The following is a 23,173-nucleotide window of genomic DNA, read 5'->3' as shown; positions in this document are numbered from 1 at the left end:
TGCCAGACAAAGGGGTTTAATATCAGGTTCACCACAGCTCACAATCACGCAATACGTCCAGATTTATAGTCAGTTTCTGCATAGAATACAAGAAGGCCGCTGATATGTTTACCAGCAGCAGTGTCCGAAACTGAAGTTGGCTCTTAATCAACCAACTCAATATTTTATTATATAATCAGGCAAAATTTAAAAAAAAAAAAAAAAAAAAAAACCTCGATAATATAGTGTGACAACCTAAATAACAAAAATAGCCTCAAATCTCATAAAAGAAAGATTGTTTTGTAAAAAAAACAAAAACAATGTTTTGATCATTGACAGTTGAGGTTGATCTTGGAGGTCAGTGTCACTGTATGGGGTCAGAATATAAGGCTACTTTATTTTTTATGACAGTTCAGAGAAATGTTAAGAGATGAATCACAGAACGAGGAATAAAACTGAGGTGGTGGTAAAGCAGAAGCAGCATAATCGCTGCAAGATAGACATCGAGGTAAAAGAATGTCAAAACTCTTCAGACAGCTCTTTATATCAATCTGAATATGTTCAGCAGTTATTCTAAAATCGTAAAACTTGTTAGATCTTCGCTTCGGTTGCTCTTTCCTTATCTATATCACAGTGTGATTGCTTCCCCTTCATCTCCATTTTGCTTAACCAGAACCACAAATCACCCTCAAAACTGTCACAGAGGAATAACATATCACTAAAGAAAACAAAATTAAGTAATTAGAAGTCCTTTCAGTCCAGGTGTCTCCAACTCAAGAGTGCTTTAACAAAGCCAGGCTACCGGATGGCGCGGTTACTTTAGCCGCTGCACAATGACGGCATTCAGCAGGTTGGCTTCCTTCAGCGTCTGGCTCTCATCCGTCAGCTCCTTGTTGGGAAAGGTCGTCATGAGAACAAACTCAGTGGCGGCTAAAGCTGGGCGAGCGCTCGCCACAAACTGACGCACGTCAGACACCCTGAGATGGAGAAAGATAGAACAAGTCAGTTGTGAGGAAGATTTTCATGCCATAGTATTCAAAGCATGTTCATAACTCTTTTACCTATGGGTGTGGTTGAATTTCTGCACCAGCCGGCCTCCATCGGCCAGTCGGATCTGGATGCTGGTGACAGGTTGAGAGCTGTCCACACTGATAGAAGCACTAGCCTCAGCTTCACTGCTAGCCTGGTCCTGTGGGTTGCTCTGGAGCGACACCAACTCTGGAGTGGCGCTGAGGGAGGTTAGTGTAGGATAATGTCAATACAGTTCAGCCATATTAAATTATATAACATTTAATGATCAAGTGTTATGAAGTAGACTACAATATTCAATTAGTTGAGAGCTGCAGAGTGCCCATCAAACTAAACAATTCATGATTTACTAGGGCTGCGTGATTAATCGATGCAAAATCAAAATTGCAATATGGCTTAGTGTGATTACCAAATCACAAAGGCTGCAATTAAACAAAATATATGTATCTTCCCAAATTTCAGCTGTTGTCATCGAAAGAGAAGCTTTAAGGCGTCCCAGAAGTTTACTGCCAAAATAAAAGCTTGATGGTTTATCATTTGAAAATGAGGAAATTTAGACAGCCAATAATATTAGTATCATAATTTTACAGTTGAACCATTAAATAAAACTATCATCATCATTATTATAATTATATTATTTTTCTTACTCAATGTTTTTATTTAACAATTATGTTTTACAATAATAATATTAATGTAAAATCATTTTACTCAGTTGCATCTTAAATCACAATCTTTTTCAGAAAAATCCAAATTTGATTTCAGTCAATACGTCTCCATTTCCAACAATGAGATGATTCATATGTCTATTAAACCTTTGACAAGTACAATCACATCTCTTACAATCATTCAAATTATCACAGAAGTACTGGGATAAAAGTTTATAGTTCAGATATAAACACTGATGCCTATGGTAGCGATCAAAATCACCTTTCCTTTGAAAGTAAAGCCCAAAGTATAGTTCACTTTTTACATGTACGCGAGGGTCAGCATAGTGCACGTGGGCGCGAATTTCGCCATCAGAAGAGTACGCGCAACACAGGATTTTTGTAACCGCGCGTAATTGTACGCACAGGTTGCATATGCGCAATTAATTTTTTTGCGGTAATTAGTTTATCCACAAGGTGGCAACCGTGTCCTGGGGATGTCGATTCACAAGGTAGTCAAAGAAAAACTGCATAAACAGAACAGACTGGAACGCATGCAAGCTACAGAGACAAGGGAGGCCTACATAGACGCGAGATTGTGCAAAGAGGTTAGAAAGTACCCTCATTTGTACAACTCTAGCATGAAAGAATACAAAGATGTTTACATGGGTTGTAACTCGTGGCGAGAGACTGCTCAAAAATGCGCATGCGTTGAACGCCTGTGAATGCCTACAAGTCAAATGAAGTATACTTTCCAAGCCTGTGCGCGTACATGTACAAAAACGAAGTATACCCAGGGCTTAAAGGGACAGTTCACCCAAAAATGAAAATTTGATGTTTATCTGCTTACCCCCAGGGCATCCAAGATGTAGGTGACTTTGTTTCTTCAGTAGAACACAAATGATGATTTTTAACTCCAACCGTTGCAGTCGGTTTGTGCGAGAAACCGAACAGTATTTATATCATTTTTTACCTCTAATACACCAACATTAGAGGTAAAAAAATGATATAAATACTGTTCGGTTTCTCGCACAAACCGATCGTTTCGTGTCTCAGGACATCAATGTGTCGTCATGAGCCGCAGGGTTTAATTTGGACTTGTTTGTTCATGTTTTTTTGACTCTTATAGATGGAGTTCCCATTGACATGCATTATACGAGTGACAGACTGCAACGGTTGGAGTTAAAAATCATCATTTGTGTTCTACTGAAGAAACAAAGTCACCTACATCTTGGATGCCCTGGGGGTAAGCAGATAAACATCAAATTTTCATTTTTGGGTGAACTATCCCTTTAACTTGATGCTTCATATATTGTATCAATTATATTGTTGAGCCACTAAGTGGTGACAAATGACTGTTAAAAAAATTATTTTTCATTGAATCATTCATTCAAGAGATTCTTTAAAAACAATGATTCATCCAGTAATGATATAATTGAAGCCTGTATGAGTCATTGAATCATTAATTGAAAGTTTTTTTTTAAATAATAACATTTTTAAATAGACTGATTAACCTTTTGTCAGAATCTCAGTAAATTAAATGTTGTTTTGTTTAGTTGTCCATTCAGAATTCTGGGAGAATCATGATCTCATACTTAAAATGAAATGAAATTTATAAAAAAAAAAAAATAAATAAAAAAAAATTAGTCTCAATTTATTAAGAATCGTGCAGCTCTATTAGCCATACATATGTTTTAGCATCAAAAAGAGTGCAAGTAATTAAGCCACCCTCAGCTCAGTGAAAGAAAAATCATAAGAGAGAAGAGAGAGTTTTCCAACCTGCCGAGTTTCATTCCTTCTCCAGTAAAGGCCTTAAAAGTAGGCTTGGGTTTGGAAAAGTCTTCATCCCGATGGTCCTCCATGTCTAGGTTTACCTGACCACCTCGGAAACGCTGTCTCAGTTCCAGAGGAATCTCCCTGAGAGAGCCAGAGAGTAACGAGTAAAGAGGTTTAGTGGGTTATCTAGTCTAATTTGACAACCAGTTAGCGAAGGACTATCTAATAGTGTTCAACCGATAAGGATTTTCAATGCTAATGTCAAGAGGGCCCAACATAAAACTTATTAAACTTAATGAAAAATGTTGGATGCTTTTGGAAGCGACCTGATGGGGGAACAATAACGTCTGCTGATCAGCTAAACTTCTGTAAACTGCCAAACATCAGTGAATGAATTCAGAGCTCACCCTCTGCGGATAGACTCCAAGAAGAGAGCGTTCGCGGGATCACTGTAGTTCCTAAGCTCTCCATCATCAAGACTAAAGCCACTCTTCCAGAGCTTCAGCACCACGTGCACCTGTTGGCACAGCACAAATCACTGTAGCAGATCTCTCTCTACATCTGAATGACTTCAACAGGCTAGGTGACTCACATCTTGTGAACTGCTGGACTGTCTCCGAGCTCCTGACACATAAGTTGACTCCTCTTCTGGTGCCGCACCCAATCGATAACCACCACCTATAAACGGCTGCAGAATGAGCAGAAATCAAAATCACATGAGATGAGTACACAATAAGCATGCATACTAAGTTTATTCTGTGGAAGAACTACCTTGGACTTGCTGGATTCTCCTAGTCCTTTGCCTGCTTTGTCGACAGGAACCGCCCCATGCTCCTTCGCTCCTTTAAACAAGTCCTCAACCAGCTCATTTGGGCTCTTCTTTTTGGGAGGGCCAACAATCTGCTGCCCACTGCGTTCTGAGCCCCCGGCAAAGAACCTGCAGGAGGAGAAGTCTGATGTTATTTAAAAGAATGGAGCATTAAATATGTGTAAACATGACATTAAAAGAGAGTAAAGGCAAAAGTGAAAGTGTTTATGTCTTTATCTGGCTATTTGAGATGGAATCTTACAGAGTATATGGGTAGTTGACATGTCAAGCAGTCACAGCAGTGTCTTGGAGGGTGATGCTATATTTTATTTAACACAATTTATATAATTTATAACAATATTTCTAATTCTAGTATAATTATCATACATGCATTTTTACGATCACTTATTGAGATTTTTACTTTTAATATATACTTGTCACCACAGGACCATTGGAATGAACCAAAAAGCTAAAACAGTGATTAAAAAAAATGGAGAAAAACCTAAAAGACATGGTGTGCAAATATACAGTTTCCTTTAAGCAATCAATTTCCCTGCGATATCATGTGTGACAGGTTGCTGGAAGGGAGGGATTATTTTCTATCCCTCACTCCTGTGCATGCGTCATCAGAAAAGTTAATGTTTTTGAAAGATTACGAGGGCATATGATTTAAAAATAAATATTCCATACAAAATAATGAAATTATTCCATAATGATATAAACACCAATATTAAGAAACATCAATTTTTAGCTGTTATTAACTACAAGATATTAATACCTCTGGCCTTCCTCCTCACCACTGTCATCATCATCCTCATGCATCAGATCTCTAAAGGACGTCACTCTGTGTTCACTGAAATCAGAAGAGATTCTATTAAACAGCTCAATTGTTATTATGACTTTAACCATACAGCTGATGATTCTATGATTGAGAAGTCCAAACAGTTTGTGGGTTGACCTGTGTTACCTTGGCCCTGTGGATCGAGTGACAGAGCCAGGCTCTGGCTGAGGGAGGGTGGCAATATCATCATCTCCTCCATCTTCAAAGAAATTAGCTAGAGCAAGCTGACGAGACAGAAGAGAGAATTGACACTTCATTTCACAGACAGACACGCAGAAATAAAACAACAACTCTCAATTTTGCTTTCGGTAATTAGATACATCAGATTCATTATATTGATGACTCCAAAATAATGCAATATAATATATCTCAGGACGAAAAAAAAAAAACACGAATGTAAACATGAGTTTCAACTGAACAAGCTAAAGCTGCTAGCTTATGGGTGAATTTCTATATAAAACAAACCGGCACCGCTTAAAAAACATCTAACTACTTCAAGGAAATAATGACTACTAAATACTGAAGTGTGAATCCCGTCATGTATGCTTAACGAGTTAAACCAGTTTAAGATACTCCTGGTGATTTAAATGAAGAGTGACTTGCACATTTCGTTAGCCGGTTATAGATTTCACTGGCTGCCTGTGGAGGCTTAAAGTCTGTTGAATTCCCAGCTGCAGTGCTTGTGCTTCACAGCACAATATTTCAGTAATAAAGTCATCAGTGTCCTGCTGACCTGTAGGTCCCAGCCGGCTGACTCGAGGAAGAAACGGGCCCTCTCTTCATCAACATCAGTAACAGCAACGAATCCCCTCACTGCTTCTTCCCGCTCCGCCATTTTTGATGTGTCACGCTCAGAAAAGATCCGACAGGAAACGGAGGAAACGAAAGCTTTGTTCCGCTGTTTGGGAGCACAAGTTTAGAGTGGATTTTTCTGTTTTCAGTCCCCTCTCTTTTTATGGCATCGATATTAATGTTGGCAATGTTTTTTGGTTTTAAATGTAAAGTTTTATTATCACACAAGAGAAAATCTTTTTTTTTTTTTTTTTTTTTTCTAAAGAGAAAATCTAACAAATATTGATTTGCACATATTTATTTATTAGGGCCTATAAGTTGGCATAATTACTATTTTATTATATATTTAAAAATATAGTGCAGATATTAATACTAGCACATGTGGAGAACTGAGAATTCAGAGAAAGATTTAGTATGTCGCGAATCTCTCCCCTAACATTTGTACCAGCAGATGGCAATACAGTCCACTCCATTTTATTTGTCACATATTTCTCATCCCTGCTACGTAGTAAATTTTCAGGCCCACATGAAGTGTTTTGTTATATTAGGTGAAATGTTATATTTACATTTTTTAATGATAGAAATTATATTAGTTTTCGTTAGCAAAATATCACAATTAGCCTATAGGCTAAATGAACAATTGGTGGATGGTGCCACTGAATCTAATGCTGCCTTCACGTGCTATTGGAAATTTGATAATTCCCACTTCTGAAGTCGTGATTACATCGCATTCAAGTTTCGAGAGGAGAGGGCGTTCATGTGCAATTTTTTTTACCTAAGAAAATTCCCGATAATTCCTAGAATATGTGAAGGCAGCATCACATCTAACATGGAAAACTGGGTTCTCAGTTCTCACACGTGATTTCACAACACAAAGCTTTCACACACCAGCAGACAATAACTTATTTATTGTGTGACCTGGATTTTGCAGGACTTTCTTCCTCTAATATTCATTAATTAGCAACTGCTGATTCAAAGGTCGCTAAACAGAAGCAAACTATGTGCTAAATTGGTTTGGGAGGATCTAATTTAGCACACATTGTTTCTGGAGAGAAACTTGGCGATGCTTTGTTGTTTGTTTTCCAGTGCACTGGCTCGTTTGATCTTCACAGATAATCAGGTTCTGGAACATGACTAAACACCAGAGCTTTGCTGTCATCATTCACCCCCAAGCTTTCCTTTCCTATCACACTCACTGCAGCTCTTGCAAGAGAGCAATATATGCCCTCAAATTTTAATCATCTTTCTGGCCCTTAAGGGAATGAAAAAAAATCTATTTTTATATGCATTATTGCTGCATGTTCTTATAGATTTAGATATATACAGACATATATACTTAACATATGTCCCTTGTTCCTCAAAAAAGATGAATCGACGAACAATCTGATTTTAAAGATGCATTAATCTATCAGATAAACCTGATTCTCTAACACTGTTTTTTTCCATTCTCATGAGATGAACAGATACCATGCATGAAGTAGGCTAAAATATGCATCTAACGTTCACTGATGAAATCAGCATTACACAAATGTGGTAAGCATCAGCTCTTTCTACAACAGTTGTTGACAATGATAAAGTGTGGGTGTGTTCGAGCAGAGAGAAAGAGGAGAAAGAGGAAGAACCAGCCTTATCGTGGGGAAACGAACACCTTCAGCCTGGCTGTGGATGTGGGCCTGCAGTCACTGTTGTGTTAAAGGGCAGGGAAGTAACTCACAACACACAATACAAAGAGCAGAGGCCTGTGACCCTCGACTGTAGTAGGAAGAGCAGTCAGACAGTATCCCAGGGCCACAATGAGGAAGGACGTTCTGCAAACATATCAAAATAACAGCGATTTCCTCACTGGGTGTGATACTAGAGAAAACATACAATTGTAAATTAGCATGATAGCTATTAGCAATATGACTGATCAGACACAGTGTATGTTAATATCACTCAAGAAACGTTGTATGTACCGCTAGCACAATATAGATAAGCATGAGTATTTCTATGACATATCATATGTGTGCTTGGATAAACAGTCTTTCTCACTGACAGATCAGGAAGAGCATCAGACTGAGGTGTGGAACAGGACGTTTAGGGTCAAGGGCTGCACTTTTAATGTTCAGATTCAGAGTGGACAAAAGCACGCATGCACGCAGACTTTAGAGGACAAACAAATATTTATTAAAGAAATATAACCAGTGTTGAAAAAATGCTGTGAGAAAGAATTTTATTTACATCTACTCCAGTTGCGTCGCAAGTTTTTTGCTGCGTTGAGCTTTGTTACCAACCACAGACATGACTGTTGAGCACATAAATGCAAAGGCCAATCAGAGGTGTTTAAATTAAAGCTGCTGACACACCACTCGAGCTCACTGACTTTCTACATTTTTGTAATGCTGTCATTATACCAATAAAGTGTAAACATCATGTAAACAAGAGGTTTATTGTGCACTGCAGACAGCTTCATTGATAAAAAGCCAAAATTATAACATTAAAAGTCAGAAATATGAGATACTAAATCATAATTGTGAGATAAAAAGCTGAAACTACAAAATAACTGTAAAAAAAAAACTAAACAAATTTACAGAGTAAAATACCGTTTTCCATTGAAACAGTAATATACCATAAAAACAGTACATTCTGAGTAATATTATCTGTCGTTTTGACAATGACAAATATTACCCAGAATGCATTGTTTTTACAGAATATTACTTCGGTATATAGAGTACCTCAGGAATGACGTGTTTTTGTAGGCCAACCCGGAAGTAAGCGGCGCAGGGGTTCCCTCTATCAAAAGCCTATGCATTTTTCTCATAGACTTTTGGAAAATCGCAAAAAATAAGCTCTGTGTTTAACAAATGGTTATGACACTTACATGTTTTGTCTATCAAGATAATCTTTACAAGTTAACACAACATTTATACATTTTGAAGCCTAAATAAAGTCGTCAGATATAAAAAACTAACAGTAGGCTATAAACGGACCACAGCACACCATGGTCTCGGATCAATGTCACCACCACCAAGCTTCCTCAAACTTTATTTAAAAAAACAACTTTATTTAAAAACATGCTCGCTGATTATGATCTGCACTGTGTATGAATACTTATCCACTTTTTCATGAGAAATGCTGTCCAAATGTCCTGTTTGTCATGATGACGTCTAATGTCCCCGCCAAAGGAAGTAGTCCCTTTTAGCAATTTGTTAGCAACCGCCGTTTTTAAGACACAATAAAAGTTTTAAAATTTCACAAGCGTGTTATAATTGGTGTGTTTTATGTCATAGATCAAAACAGGAAAATATTTAGAGGCTTTGTTAACCACAGACCTTATTTCAGGCGATTTAGCAAAAACCCATTCAGAAAACCCATAGACTTTAGGGCGATGGAACCGGAAGTCCTAAAATGCTAACTCGCTTCTGGGTTTTGCCTACAAAAACACGTCATCCCTGAGGTACTCTATTACAATGCATTCTGTACATTACAATGCATTCTGGGTAATATTATTTGTCGTTTTTGAGAAAGTAGCCTATAGGCCTCTTTTCTTAAAATGACAAATATTACCCAGAATGCATTGCTTTTATGGTATATTACTGTGTCAATGGAAAACTGTATTTTACTCTGTAAATTTGTTTCATTTTTTTAGTTATTTTTTAGAGTGTATGAGATACTAACTCATAATTATGAATTATAAGTCTAAATTCTTTGTCATAATTATGACGTTATCTCATAATTTTTCTTTTTATGTCAGAACGTTGAGGTTTTTATTTCATAATTTGGACATTTTATCATAATTATTATTATTTATCAAAGCATGTTTTTATATATATATATATATATATATATATATAAAATGGGCTTCCAGATCTGTAGCCAACACTCTAAAAAGTGCTAGGTTAAAACAACCCAAGTTGGGTTAAAAATGGGCAAACCCAGCGATTGGGCAGTTTTAACCCAGTGATTAGTTTAAATGTTTGCCCAACCTGCTGGGTAGCTTTATTTAACCCAACTATTGTTTAAAATTGACTATTGCTTGCTTAAAATGAACCCAAAGTATGTTGGAAATTAACATTTATTAATATGTTTAATAAATGGACATTTATTATTAAGTTTAATGAATAACAATTAAACAATAAACATTAATTAAATTGCTTATTAATAAATGTTCACCTTTTATTATTGTTGCCTCTAGTAATTATGTGTTTGATTTTTAATTTCCATCCTATTTTGGGTTCATTTTAAGCCAGCCATATAGTAATTTAGTTATTTTGAAACAATAGTTTGGTTAAATAAAACTGCCCAGCACGTTGGGCAAACATTGGGTTAAAACAACCCAATTGCTGGGTTTGTCCATTTTCAACCCAACTTGGGTTGTTTTTAACCCAGCATTTTTTAGAGTGTGCATAAAGAATATGGCATGTGGTTGCCCCACACATATACATACTGTATATATATTACAAGAAAGTGAGAGCAACTATTACGTGCATCAATTACGTGCATCAATTTCTGTGCTGATAAGACCATAATGCATCTCTCTTCTGGGTGGGGTCTTAATGAGCAAACTGATCTTGTGAATTAAGACTAATTTACCACTTTCTAAAAGTCACTAGAGAAATAATTGCATTACTGTTGTGCAGATACGATCTCTTGGTCCTTTCCTCCCATTCATGCCACGACCGCTCCAGCCGAAACTGAACACCTGACCTTCGACTCATTATCAGAGATTATGACTTCCAAACAGAACTCGTTGTTTTCTTCCTCTCTACCGATGGTCACCTTTACTAATCGATTCCCATGGGCACTACAGATGCATCTGGTCTATCCCATCCATGAATGATCCATGAGACTTGGAGGATACTCTCAGTTTAACAATGTAATATTTGGACACCAAAGACAGGGGAAATGGTTCCGTAATTACAAAGATAACAAATTATACTCTTTCACAAATGAGTTTAATCTTAATTTACATCTATGGACACTGATGTTTACTCAGCAAGGCCGCTTTCCCGTGCTATCTGTTCCTCTCCCAGGATTAGCTCTGTTTGTATGGAGCTCTACAGCTCTTCACGGGGTTAGATATGGAGATAAAGTTTGGATCAACAGGAAGAGGCCTGCTCGTAGACCGGAGAGTCATGGGATTATCCTCCCATCCCTTGTCATCTTTCCCTGTACATGCATCTTTTACGGCACTTTTCCATCTTTTTGCCACTGTAATCGTCAGTGGAGAACAATCACGTCTGTTTTTGCTCTTACCCTTCTCTCTTTTTTATGGAAGCTTGTTTCCAACACAGAATAAAAATATAATTGCAACCTTTTTATCTCATAATTCAGACTTTTTTCTCACAATTGTAAGCTCTAAACTCATAACTGCGAGTTATAAACTTGTATTTCTGACTTTTTCCCATTAGAATTCTGCAATTTGCATTTGCAATTTTGACTCTTGTTTCCTCTCATAATTTTGTTTTTTAGGTTGGTTTTTTTTTTACTGCCATAGAATAAAAAATTAATTGTGGCTTTATATCCCACAAAACTTTTTCCTTGCAATTGCGACTTTATATCTCTCAGTTCTGACCTTTCTTCTCAGAATTGCAAGAAAAACAGTCCGAATTGTAAGATAAAAAGCAATTACCTTTTTTTATTTTTTTTTTCTTAGTGGAAATAAGCTTCCATACTTTTTAGTGTGCGTGTGTGTGTGTGGTAGCATCCCAAATGTCCCTCACTATGACCTGTCGTTTTTCACTTTGACAGTTTAATCAGAGTTCAACTACACTACTGCAAGCTTAATCCATCCTGGCCTCCTCTCCTCCCTCCTGTCCATCCCTTTTTCCATCTTTTTCACTCTTGTCCCTCCTATTTTCCATAAATCTGCCTCCATCTGTCTCTCTCTGTCAGCTGTCCATCCACTTGTATGTATGCATAGATGAACCCAAAGTGGTTTCACTCCATTATAAGTCCTGTTTCACTGCGGAAGGAACATCAAACTGGAGAAACCTCCCAGAGCGAAATCATACCTTCTCAGTACATGAGAAGGCCCATAGTGTTATTACGAGAGCCCTCCATGTTCAAAAGCAGCAGAGAACAGAGGCACACAGGTTATGATGCAGAGAGGGCAGATTGATCGCTTCCTTGACAGAGTGAGAGTAGTAAATCTACTACTGTGAGCACACCAGCAGTGTAACTCTATCTATTTTTAGTGCGCTTTAACCAGAGCTCTTTCTTTTAGCAACCTTTCCCAACTGCTGTGTAAACTTTAATGAAACAATGCATTTGCTTTCATTTTTCACTTTGTGGAAGCTAATGGGGATCCAAATAAACAATAAACAACAATAAACACACAAAAAACTCATGGATGTGATTCTGAGATGTTAAAGGGTCGAAAAAAAAGTCACACTTGGCTCCTTCGTGGTCAAAAATGACCGACATAGGAAATGAATGGGAAATACGATAAAATATGAAAACTCAAGGAATCTTTTGGTGGTACAAACTACAAATCAGCCACTGTGCAGAAAAAAAGTGCACAGCAATGAAGGGGTTACACTCTAAAATGTCAAGAGTGCAAAATAGACGCATCCACCCCCACACATACATATATATGAACTAGCACGACTATAACACAGAGCATGTTTTTGTGAAATAAAATCAATAATTCAGCCACAATGCAGTAAAAAAACAAACAGAAAGGAAGAGGTTACACAAGAGTACAAAACAGACACACCCACTCAAACACACACTCACTTACACACACTCACAGACACACACACACACACACACACTATTATACACACACAAATGAACTGGTGTGGCTGTAACAAAATTTTGCCAAAAGATGTAAGAGGTTGAAATCAGATCAGACCCAGATTGATTAAGCTGTAATAAAGCATACCTGTTCATTTTTTATTTACATTTTTATTGAATTTTGATGTTGTGTGTAACGAAACGTTCTCTTCTGTGTTCAGGTTTGATTGTAGTAAAATTAATGCAAAAACTGACACTTCAAATCAATATTTCAAACAAAAATAAATCTAATCCTGACAAAAAGTAGTCTCTGAGAATGTCTAAGTATAAATCCAAATCCACAACTCAATAAAAATAAGTATTTATGTCTAAAAACACTAGAGAATTTATAAGCCACTTTACATAGAACTATATAGGAATCTAGTGGTTACACCATGGCAAGTTTTTCTTTTTTTACTCCCACCAGATGGCACTAATCTACCTTCAAAAATTGGATTTTAAATGTCTCTATTTTAACATGGAATGCTGCTTTAATTGAAAAATAATAAAAAAATATATTAGAACAAAAATTGTGTATTATTTTCAATGGGGAAAATAGCTAATAAGAATTATATAAATATTGCATTGTATCATAAAATCCCCTGAAAATTCTAAATAATAATCAAAAAAATGTATTGAACAAAAATATATTACATTGGTTTTCCTGAAAAAAGGAGGGTTAAACCCTATCACTATGAATAACTTATTAAAGTTAATACTTGTACTTTTCTCATATGATTCTCTTAATTTCTCTTTTTAAAAAATAAAAATTAAAAATTCTCATAGAAAATATTTGAATATCTATTAGGATTCTTTTCATTTTTCTTCTTAACACTCTTTTAAAAATTCCTAAGATTAAACATTTAAATTCTCTTAATATAAAATATAATTTAATACATTTCCTTTAAATATTCTTCAGAAAATTAAAATTGTCTTAATATAAAATAAAATATAATAAAATATTTTAAAATAAAAAATATCTATCTATCAAATAAAATATATCTATTATATATTATATATCTAACTATCACAATTCTCTTAATTCCTCAGAAAATAAGAAATAAGAAAAAATAAAAATAGACAATTGCTGACATACACTCGGAGTATAGAGCTATAAAATAAATCTGGATAGTAAATCATTTGTTCGTGGAAGTATTTGATGACAAAGTTTAAGTAAAAGAATTTAAGATCATACAAAAACTGCTGTTTTTTATTGATTCATAGAGATATGTGAGATTACTGCAGTTTTTCTCTCATCCAGAAAACAGAAGACTTACGCAAAAGCCTCCAATTGCTCTCCATTCAATCTCATTGTCTAAAACCAACAACTGAGACATTTCCTTTGTGATATTTCTGTCCTATTGGCACAGACAGAAGGTGAAAGGGAAACAGATATCACATCCTGTTAGAATAGGTGTGACATTTCCACAGTTCAACCTGCAATTATTTAAGCAATCAACAATTAGTCAGAGTCTGTGAATGTTTTAATGACACTATTAGTGCAATGAACCTCTCGGGTCAGACAATGAAAGTGAAACAAAATGACAGACATTGACGAACCAATACCAAAATATGTGTGCAGGTCTAGAGGCCTTTACGGCCTGCTATTGCATCGTCATCAGATCTTCTCTCAGACACTAAGACTCCAAACATCAGGGTCTTCTGCTCAGCATTCCTCCTCCAGACGCCCAGGCAATGGCCTCTCATGCTCAATAAAATAGTGCGAGGAGGGGAGTCACCATGGCAACCAATGAGGACCTCATCTGGCAAGATAGAAGTCTAAATGCCCGGGATATCAGTGAACATTTGGCTGCTCTGTGACCCGAGTGAGTGCATATGTGTGTATATGTAGGTTAAATGATGTGCGTGAGGGGGAGGGGAGTGTATTTAATAGCACTGATGGGATTAATCTGAATAGTGTTTCTGTTGTTAGGTTCAATTGAAGAATTAATGAGACACATGTGATCTTGGATGTATTTTTTCACTGGCCTCATTGCAGTGCATATTGGAATTGTCTTCTCTGCAAGAGATGCATTTGATGCTGCCATAGAATGCCAAAGAAAATACTTTTATTCGGATTTAATTTAATTTATCAAAAGTGACAGTAAAGATATTTACAATGTTACAAAAGATTTCCATTTCAATTAAATTGCTGTTCAGCAAATCAGCATATTAGAATGATTTCTGAAGGATCATGTGACACTGAAGACTGGAGTAATGATGCTGGAAATTAAGCTTTGTCATCACAGGAATAAATTACATTTTAAAATATTTCACAATAGAAAACAGTTCTTTTAAATTTTAATAATATTTTACAGTTTTTCTGTTTTTACTGTATTTTTGATCCAATAAATGCAGCCTTAGTGAGCATAAGAGTATCCACCCAATATCGAACATCTGAACAGTGTATGTGTTTAGGAAAGATCATGTCTTCAGTTCAGACACAAAGAGAGAAAGGGAGCTGCAGAACTGAACACAGCTGCACTTCAACAGCTGTAATCAACACTTTACTATTACCATGACTTGGGAACATTGAGGGAGCAACAGGTGCACAGGATTTGGAAGAAATGTGAGAGCTACAATGCAGACTTGTGAATTTCTTAGAAAAAGACAGAGATGGAAAAAAGGCAGTAGTGTACATTTTAAGATTAAATTAATCTCTGTAACAAGCACACATGCAGCTGTTGTGCTGCTTTACAGCTGCTGTAATGGGAAACTCACTCACAGTCCAAGTGACCATTAGGAAAAGCAGGCCTGCATATTACATGTGATTGATGAGTGACCCCCTTCATAATACACACACTACCGCACTATAGCAAGGATGCATTAAAGTTGATCAAAAGTGACAGTGAAGACATTTACAGTGTTACAAATGATTTCAAATGCTGTTCTTTTAAGCTTTCTATTCATCAAAGAATCCTGAGGGGAAAATGTTTCATGGTTTCCACAAAAATGTTAAAGGGTTAGTTCACCCAAAAATGAAATTTCTGTCATTAATTACTCACCCTCATGACGTTCCAAACCCGTAAGACCTTTGTTCATCTTCAGGACATGAATTAAGATATTTCTGATAAAATCCAAGAGGTTTGTTTTATCTCCCATAGAAAGCAACGAAATTACCACATTCAAGGTCCAGAAAAGTAGTAAAGACATTGTTAAAATAGTCAACGTGACTACAGCGGTTCAACCTTAATGTTATGAAGCGACGAGAATACTTTTTGTGTGAAAAAACAAAACAAAAATAATGACTTTATTCAACAATTTTTCCTCTTCCCTGTCAGTCTTCTATGCAGTTGGCGCAGTGAATGCAGTGCAGCGCTTCTGGGTTTACGTGAGAACGGCGGCTCCTATATTGGTCGGCTCCTGTGTCAGCATCACACGCATATGTCGTTGTGCTCACATGAACGGTGTCGGCCAATCCTGAGCCGGCGTTTGGACGTAAAACACGGATGTTTTTTCTGCTTCTCTGGACCTTGAATGTGGTAATTACGTTGCTTTCTTTGGGGGATAAAAAAAACCTTGGATTTCATCAAAAATATCTTAAAGGATTATTTCACCCAAAAATGAAAATTATGTCATTAATTACTCACCCTCATGTCGTTCCACACCCGTAAGACCTTTGTTCATCTTCAGAACACAAATTAAGATATTTTTGATAAAATCCGATGGCTCAGTGAGGCCTGCGTCGCCAACAATAACACTCCCTTTTTCAATTCCAAGAAAGCTACAAAAAACATATTTAAAATAGTTCATGTGACTACAGTGGTTCAACCTTAATATTTTAAAGTGACGAGAATACTTTTTGTGACAGATAACAAAATAGCGACTTTATTCCACAATATCTAGTGATGGGCGATTTCAAAACACTGCTTCATGAAGCTTCGAAGCTTTACGAATCATTTGTTTCGAATCAGTGGTTCAGAGCACCAAAATCACATGATTTCAGTAAACGAGGCTTCGTTATGTCATAAGTGTTTCGAAACAAAAGATTCGTAAAGCTTCGAAGCTTCATGAAGCAGTGTTTTGAAATCGCCCATCACTACATATTGTGGAATAAAGTCGCTATTTTGTTATTTTTGGCGCACAAAAAGTATTCTCGTCGCTTTATAACATTAAGGTTGAACCACTGTAGTCACATGAACTGTTTTAAATATGTTTTTAGTAGCTTTCTTGGCATTGAAAAAGGGAGTGTTATTGCTGGTGATGCAGGCCTCACTGAGCCATCTGATTTTATCAAAAATATCTTAATTTGTGTTTCGAAGATGAACGAAGGTCTAACAGGTCTGAAAGGACATGAGGGTGAGTAATAAATGACATAATTTTCATTTTTGGGTGAACTAACCCTTGAATTTGTGTTCCGAAAATGAACGAAGGTCTTACAGGTTTGGAACGACATGACGGAGAGTAATTATTGAAAGAAATTTCATTTTTGGGTGAACTAACCCTTTAAGCAGCATACCTGTATTCAACATTAATAATAAAAATTGTTTTTGAGCAGCAAATCATAATATGAGAATGATTTCTAAAGGATCATGTGACACTGAAGACTGGAGTAATGATCCTGAAAATTCAGCTTTGCAATCACAGGAATAAATTACATTTTAAAAAACATTCAGATAGAATGTTGTTATTTTAACTTGTACTAAACCTAGAATATTACTTTAATGGTTCTTGTTCTAACAGTGTTCTGGCTACAGATGGGATTTCTGGACTGTGACATCAACAGTTGTGTGGTGCAGTATGTCCTTCCAGTTGAGGCGTGTGGGAACCTGAGGACAGAGCCAAACTCACTGATTTTGAGACATGTCAGCAAACCTCACATAATCGAGAAAGTTGCGAGGCAACTGAAAGAAATGAGAAATTCGAAAAAATGAGGCTAGGGAAAAATAACAGTATTGAGGACACAAAAACAACAGCATCATCAAAACCTCTTCTTTCTGTGGTCCTCTCACTTCCCTCTCCATTCAACTCAGCAGAGGAATCATACAGATAGTAAATCCCTTCTCTAATTAAAAATGCAAAATCTAGCCCACTTTTGCCTTCCACTAATGTGCGTTAGAAGCTATGATGCGCCTGCCGCTGCAACTTTCCAATCCTGCTTCTCTCTGTTTAAATCTCAGTAATGTAAATCTCTCTCTCTCTCACACACACACACACACACACACACACACACACACACACACACACACACACACACACACACACACACACACACACACACACACTCCTGAGCCTGAGGTGTGGGTGAAGATTTTCAGACATCAAAAATACAAATGACTTTCAAGTTAGCAGCCAGTGATTCATGCGGAGAGATTCATACTCTGGCACATATGAGAAATGTCACCATTTGCTCAATTGCAACCCTGTAGCCTGGCATTTCACTAAACCTTATTTAACCTACATATCTTATCTTTTTGCTAGAGTCCAAACATTTCAGCCTCTCTTTGATCTTACTGTAACATATTTTTTCCAGTGCACAAGATGGCTTAGTTCCTAAAACCAGAACAGACAAGTGAAGAAAAGACTCTGAGCAAACTGACGCTATTTTTTAGATTAACTGGATAGTACACATTTTGTTTAAGCAAAATCACACTGGAATAAACATTCAACCTAAACAGTCTTTCTGTCTGTCTGTCTGTCTGTCTATCTATCCATCTACATTTAACTATTATTATTATTATTATTATTATGCACTGGTTTGCTAATAATTTTCTTTTCTTTTTATCCTACACTCTCTCTAATGGGGATGTCATGCTGTGCAGCTCAAGCTGCCTTCAAAAAGAAACAGTAATGTCTCAAAGGCAATGTCTCCAAACTGGGTCGTTTGAGTAGGCACGGGATCTTGCAGACGGAGGAAAGCTGTGGTTGAGGTTGAGAACAATGTGCGCACAAAAAGACTGTTTCGTGCTCTTGCAGTTTTCATTTGTCTTGGGAACTGCAGGTAGGCTGCCCTTACAATGCAGCCAAGCAAGAGATTCTGTTTCAGTTTAAACTCAATTGCATATAATTTTCTACTGAGCATTATTTTAATTTAGAGCCATGGCAGCCATGGAGGAGTAATCGTTAGTCATTAGCATAGCATGAGTGTTTGTCTTTTGGTAAACTGGAAATGATCTATTTGTGTCTTGGCATACTTACATGTGTGTGAGTGTATCTGTGTGATAAGTCTAGCATATATACTGTTTTAAAGGTTTTGACCTCACTGCAATTCCCATGATAATTCTCTCATCTCTCTGTCATTCACATGCAGTTCTCATGAAAAATGCACTACTCCATCGGCAAGATTTAATACTACGGAGTGAGCTTGTGCAAGCAGAAAATATGAAGTACATAACTGAACACGAAAATAGGTTTGCACACCGACACACACTTAGACACACGCGCTCGCTCCCTAAGGGAAGCACGTGAGCAAAAAATCAGGCTGAAGCTCTGGCAAACCAGTGATTGGAAATTACAGTAAACAGGAAATGCTTTTTGAATGAATCCAGTTTGAGAGAATATCTGATTTTTAGCTAACTCTGTTCTAAAAGATAGTGAGCCTTCTAAGGCAGAATCCTAACTTCATAACGGATTGATTTTGAACACTAAATAACAATAAGCAGCAACTTCACACACCACACAAATAGTACTCCTCTCAAGAGATCTGACTCATACTTGACTCATATTGCTAAGCTAACAGTGCAATACTCTAATAAGTCTAAACATAGGACACATAAATATTGGATAAAATGGTAAATTTTTAATTAAACTGAACTGTTCTTATCTATATTTTTCAATATTTCTCTTGCCTTATCTGCTATCGTGCATTTATTTTTTCACTGAGCTCAGTGCAATGCATTGTTAAATCCATAGGCAGCTCACTGGGTTTTGAAACTGAGCATCTGATACTACAGAATGTTTATCAAATCTAAATTCTGGACAGACTGAATCATTATATTCTCTTTAAAAATATGTTCATATTATAGGCCTATACATATATGGCTAAGCTGGATAGATCTCAGAGAGCATTTGGGGGAGATCAGACTAGCTTTGCCTTTCCTATGGTTCAAAGCCTCTTATTTCACCTGAACAGGACCTAATTCTACAACCCCCTGCCACAGAGCCCTGGGGAGCCTCCTGTTGGTGCTCTGAGACACAGCTCAGCACAGTCAGGGGTGGAGGAGGCTCACAACACAGTGCTACAAAAGTGTGGAGGAAAAATACTTAAGGACTTACAAAAGCCTCTAATATGAGATCAAGGGGTCACTGTGATGGGTAAATCTTATGCAACTGTTAGACCACTATTGTAATTAGCCTATGGGTTGCTTTAAACATAAATAATCAGACTGTTCTTAAACGAGGAAGTTCTGTAAGAACAAGAGGCTGTTCACACAGAATGTATTTTACATTCTACTGCACTACTTTTCCATTGTTTTTATATGTAAACATGTTTTAGACTAATGTCGTTGCGCTCATGTCTTGTGTCTTTTGCAGCGTTTTCTAAAAACACAGAGCTCAAATGTCAAAAAACACACCTAACGACAATGCGTTCTGTGTGAATGGTCCCTAAAGATGTTTTACAACTTCAAAAAACTTTCTAACATGCAGGATCCAAATGTATATTTTATGCCATGACAATAAATTGAGAGACTATACCAGCCATAATATTTCTTAGCATTCATTTTTATTGTTTTTTTTACTTACAAAAAAGTTGACGCAGCAGTCATGACAGATGTTTTTAGTACATTTGAACTGCTTTTTTGCGTCTCTATGTGCTACCTTTTAATTGTTTTTCTATATACATGCCCTAGATGGACATCTTTAACTGTTGCGCTGTGTCTGGCTGAGTCAAAGTCCCTTTAAAGCCCGGAATACACTACACGATTTTAGCAATCCTATAAGATCATTACAAATCACACTGTGTGACATAGATCTATTAAACTTGGGTACGACATGTACAATGATGACACCTGACTCATAGGCTACGATGCAAGTTTCTATAGAAGAATAAAACATCATCAGTATGCGCCAGTGGTAAAGAAAAAGACCATGTTGAATCAAACTTTGGCAGTTGTAGTTTTTGTGTGCTGAAAAAAAGGAAGCGACAAAAGAGGAAGGAAAAGAGCTTGAGGTAAGCAGATTTAAGTTTTAGCGCCATGTCGCGTTTTTATTGGCTGGTCAGTAGACGTAGGTCGTAGCAGCAAACACACTGTGCGTTGATCATGCTAAATTTATGACACTGTCAGAAAATGATCGCAGGCTATCTTTGGTCACAAGACCGAGAAAACGGCTGTCTTTGAACCTCTCTCATTGTACGACATAGGACCACCGATTAAGAGCCACGATCACAGAAATCGCCACGATCATTTCACAATGGCAATCTTTCGTCTGGGACAACCAAAAATCGTGCAGTGCATCCCGGCCTTAAGGCAAGTCATTTCACTCCGCGGCCATCTTTGAAACGCTCGGGCAGCTATTTCAGTCATGCAAGGACAGCTCCTATATCCCTTTGAATGGGGAAACATCAAATTCTCCAAAGCTGTTCACCAAGTTTAAGATTAAATTTCATATTTAAAATCATCAATGAAATCTGACAACAACTGTCTCATAAATTTTGTTTCTAAACACTCAAATCATGACCAAAAAATAAAAATAAATAAATGTATTTTTCAGGCTGGAATAGTATGTAAACAGTATGTAAGATTATGTCCCAAAAAGCATAGTATGTTGAAAAGAGTATGCTAAAAGTCCCCGGATGGTCTACCATTTCCGGCAGATTTTTGAAGTGTGGTTCGTACACACTCTAATGGCTAATACTGCCCACAACCCATTGTCCTTTGAAGGAGGATTCATTTCAGAACTACAAACACAAATAAAAAGTGTTAAAAAGAACTACAAACACGTGCACGGGCGACGGTTCAGTACAGAGGTTTAGATAAAGGGGTTTGAGTGACTAATAATCAACATTTAACATGATAAAAAATGTGGAGGATGTTAACTGTGACAAGATCATTGACAGGCCAATGCTATCTTACGACCAATTCGTACGTATTTCACGTGGTGGCTAATTCGTACAAATTCGTACGACCTCACTCGTAAGAATTCATATGATTTGTCTAAACCCCAGTGACGGGTAGGTTTAATCGGCGATTGGCTCTTTTATTTAGAAGTCCGGACTTAATCTGCCATATTGCGAGCGTTGCACTTTCTCCCATTCATAGTAATATGAGTGCATAGTCTTTGTATATCTAATGTTTTTGGCTGCGTTTAAATGAAATAGTCAAAGATGTCTGTAGAAATTATTATACATGAGTTATCAATAAAGTTGTTCTTAAAGGGGTTTGTTGCAACCAGAAACTATCATTTAAACCATGTATTATGTTGTTATTTTTACTCACCCTTGTTGCTTGACAACCATACATTTTGAACCCTGACTACATGCTTCAGAAACCACACCACACCACACACACTTGGCTCTTGCAGGTATTTCATCATAATGGCCAAGTTGTGCGTCAGAGGTCATGTGGGAGACAGGAAGGGTCTGAAATAATATGAGGTGTTTGCTGTGGTTCAGGCACCATCTCTCAGCTGTGCTAGTAACTAGCTGTGTGAGGGGGGTTTAAGGTCTACATTTATCTGTCGTCAGCTTTACTCCTACTTCCTCAGTCGCTGACGTATGATCACACAGCATGTTGAGTCTGCAGTCTGTGTCTTAAGGTCAGCTGTAGCTCCACAGAGATGTTTTTCATGACTGTTTCAGTGGAGGAGTCTCACAGCACTCAGAGGAGCCTTTGTTTGGGTTGTTCCTTGTTTTTGTAATGCAGTTCTCAAGTACAGTCCGATCTGAGGTCCTGTCGATATCGTATCAGTCGATTATGGCATTGAATTTGCAGTGGAGTTTCAAACTTTTTGATGACTTAGATCACCAAATAGGATGATGCCCTTATGATGGATCTCCTTCCTAAAATATGAAAGACAAGAAGTTAAATGTTTTCACATATAAAGACACATTTATGGTGTGAAAATATAAATATTATAAATATATGTAAACTACTAAATGGAAAATATTTACTTTCTATTAGTATTTATTTTTTGTTTAATCTTTTTTTTTTCTACCAGCAATTAAAGGGCTAGTTCACCCAAAAATGAAAATTCTGTCATTAATTACTCACTCTCATGTCGTTCTACACCCGTAAGACCTTCGTTCATCTAAGGAACACAAATTAAGATATTTTTGATGAAATCCAAGAGGTATCTGACTCCATAGACAGCAATTTAACCACCACTTTCAAGGTCCAGAAAGGTACTAAAGACATTGTTAAAACAGTTGACGTGACTACAGTGGTTCAACCTTAAAGTTATGAAGCGATGAGAATACTTTTTGTGTGCAAAAACAAAACAAAAACAAATTTATTCAACAATATCTTCTCTTCTGTGTCATTATCTTACGCTGTTTATGTTCAATGTTTTCAGGTTCACGCCGACTCATTATTGGCCGGCTCCTGCGTCAGAATCACACGCATGCGTCGTGCTGCTCAAGTGACCAACGTCGGCCAATACCGAGTCGGC

General features: G+C 37.0%; 1 protein-coding gene across 1 annotated transcript; it reads right to left on the bottom strand.

The window, feature by feature from the left end:
* nsfl1c (NSFL1 (p97) cofactor (p47)) lies at positions 1 to 5,977 on the bottom strand. The gene is made up of 9 exons (XM_051879147.1): positions 5,811 to 5,977; positions 5,204 to 5,301; positions 5,015 to 5,089; positions 4,200 to 4,365; positions 4,021 to 4,116; positions 3,836 to 3,945; positions 3,432 to 3,569; positions 1,041 to 1,208; positions 1 to 956 (listed from the first exon to the last, which is right to left on the bottom strand). Exons 1-9 carry the CDS (start codon positions 5,910 to 5,912, stop codon positions 794 to 796), a joined length of 1,116 nt encoding a protein of 371 aa, XP_051735107.1. The 5' UTR covers positions 5,913 to 5,977; the 3' UTR covers positions 1 to 793.
* Between the last annotated feature and the right edge of the window lie 17,196 nt (positions 5,978 to 23,173).

Source organism: Ctenopharyngodon idella, chromosome 22 (genome assembly GCF_019924925.1).
Source record: "Ctenopharyngodon idella isolate HZGC_01 chromosome 22, HZGC01, whole genome shotgun sequence".
Classification (NCBI taxonomy): domain Eukaryota; kingdom Metazoa; phylum Chordata; class Actinopteri; order Cypriniformes; family Xenocyprididae; genus Ctenopharyngodon; species Ctenopharyngodon idella.
Note: the sequence above shows the minus strand (reverse complement) of the source record. Positions and strands in the feature narration are given on the sequence as shown.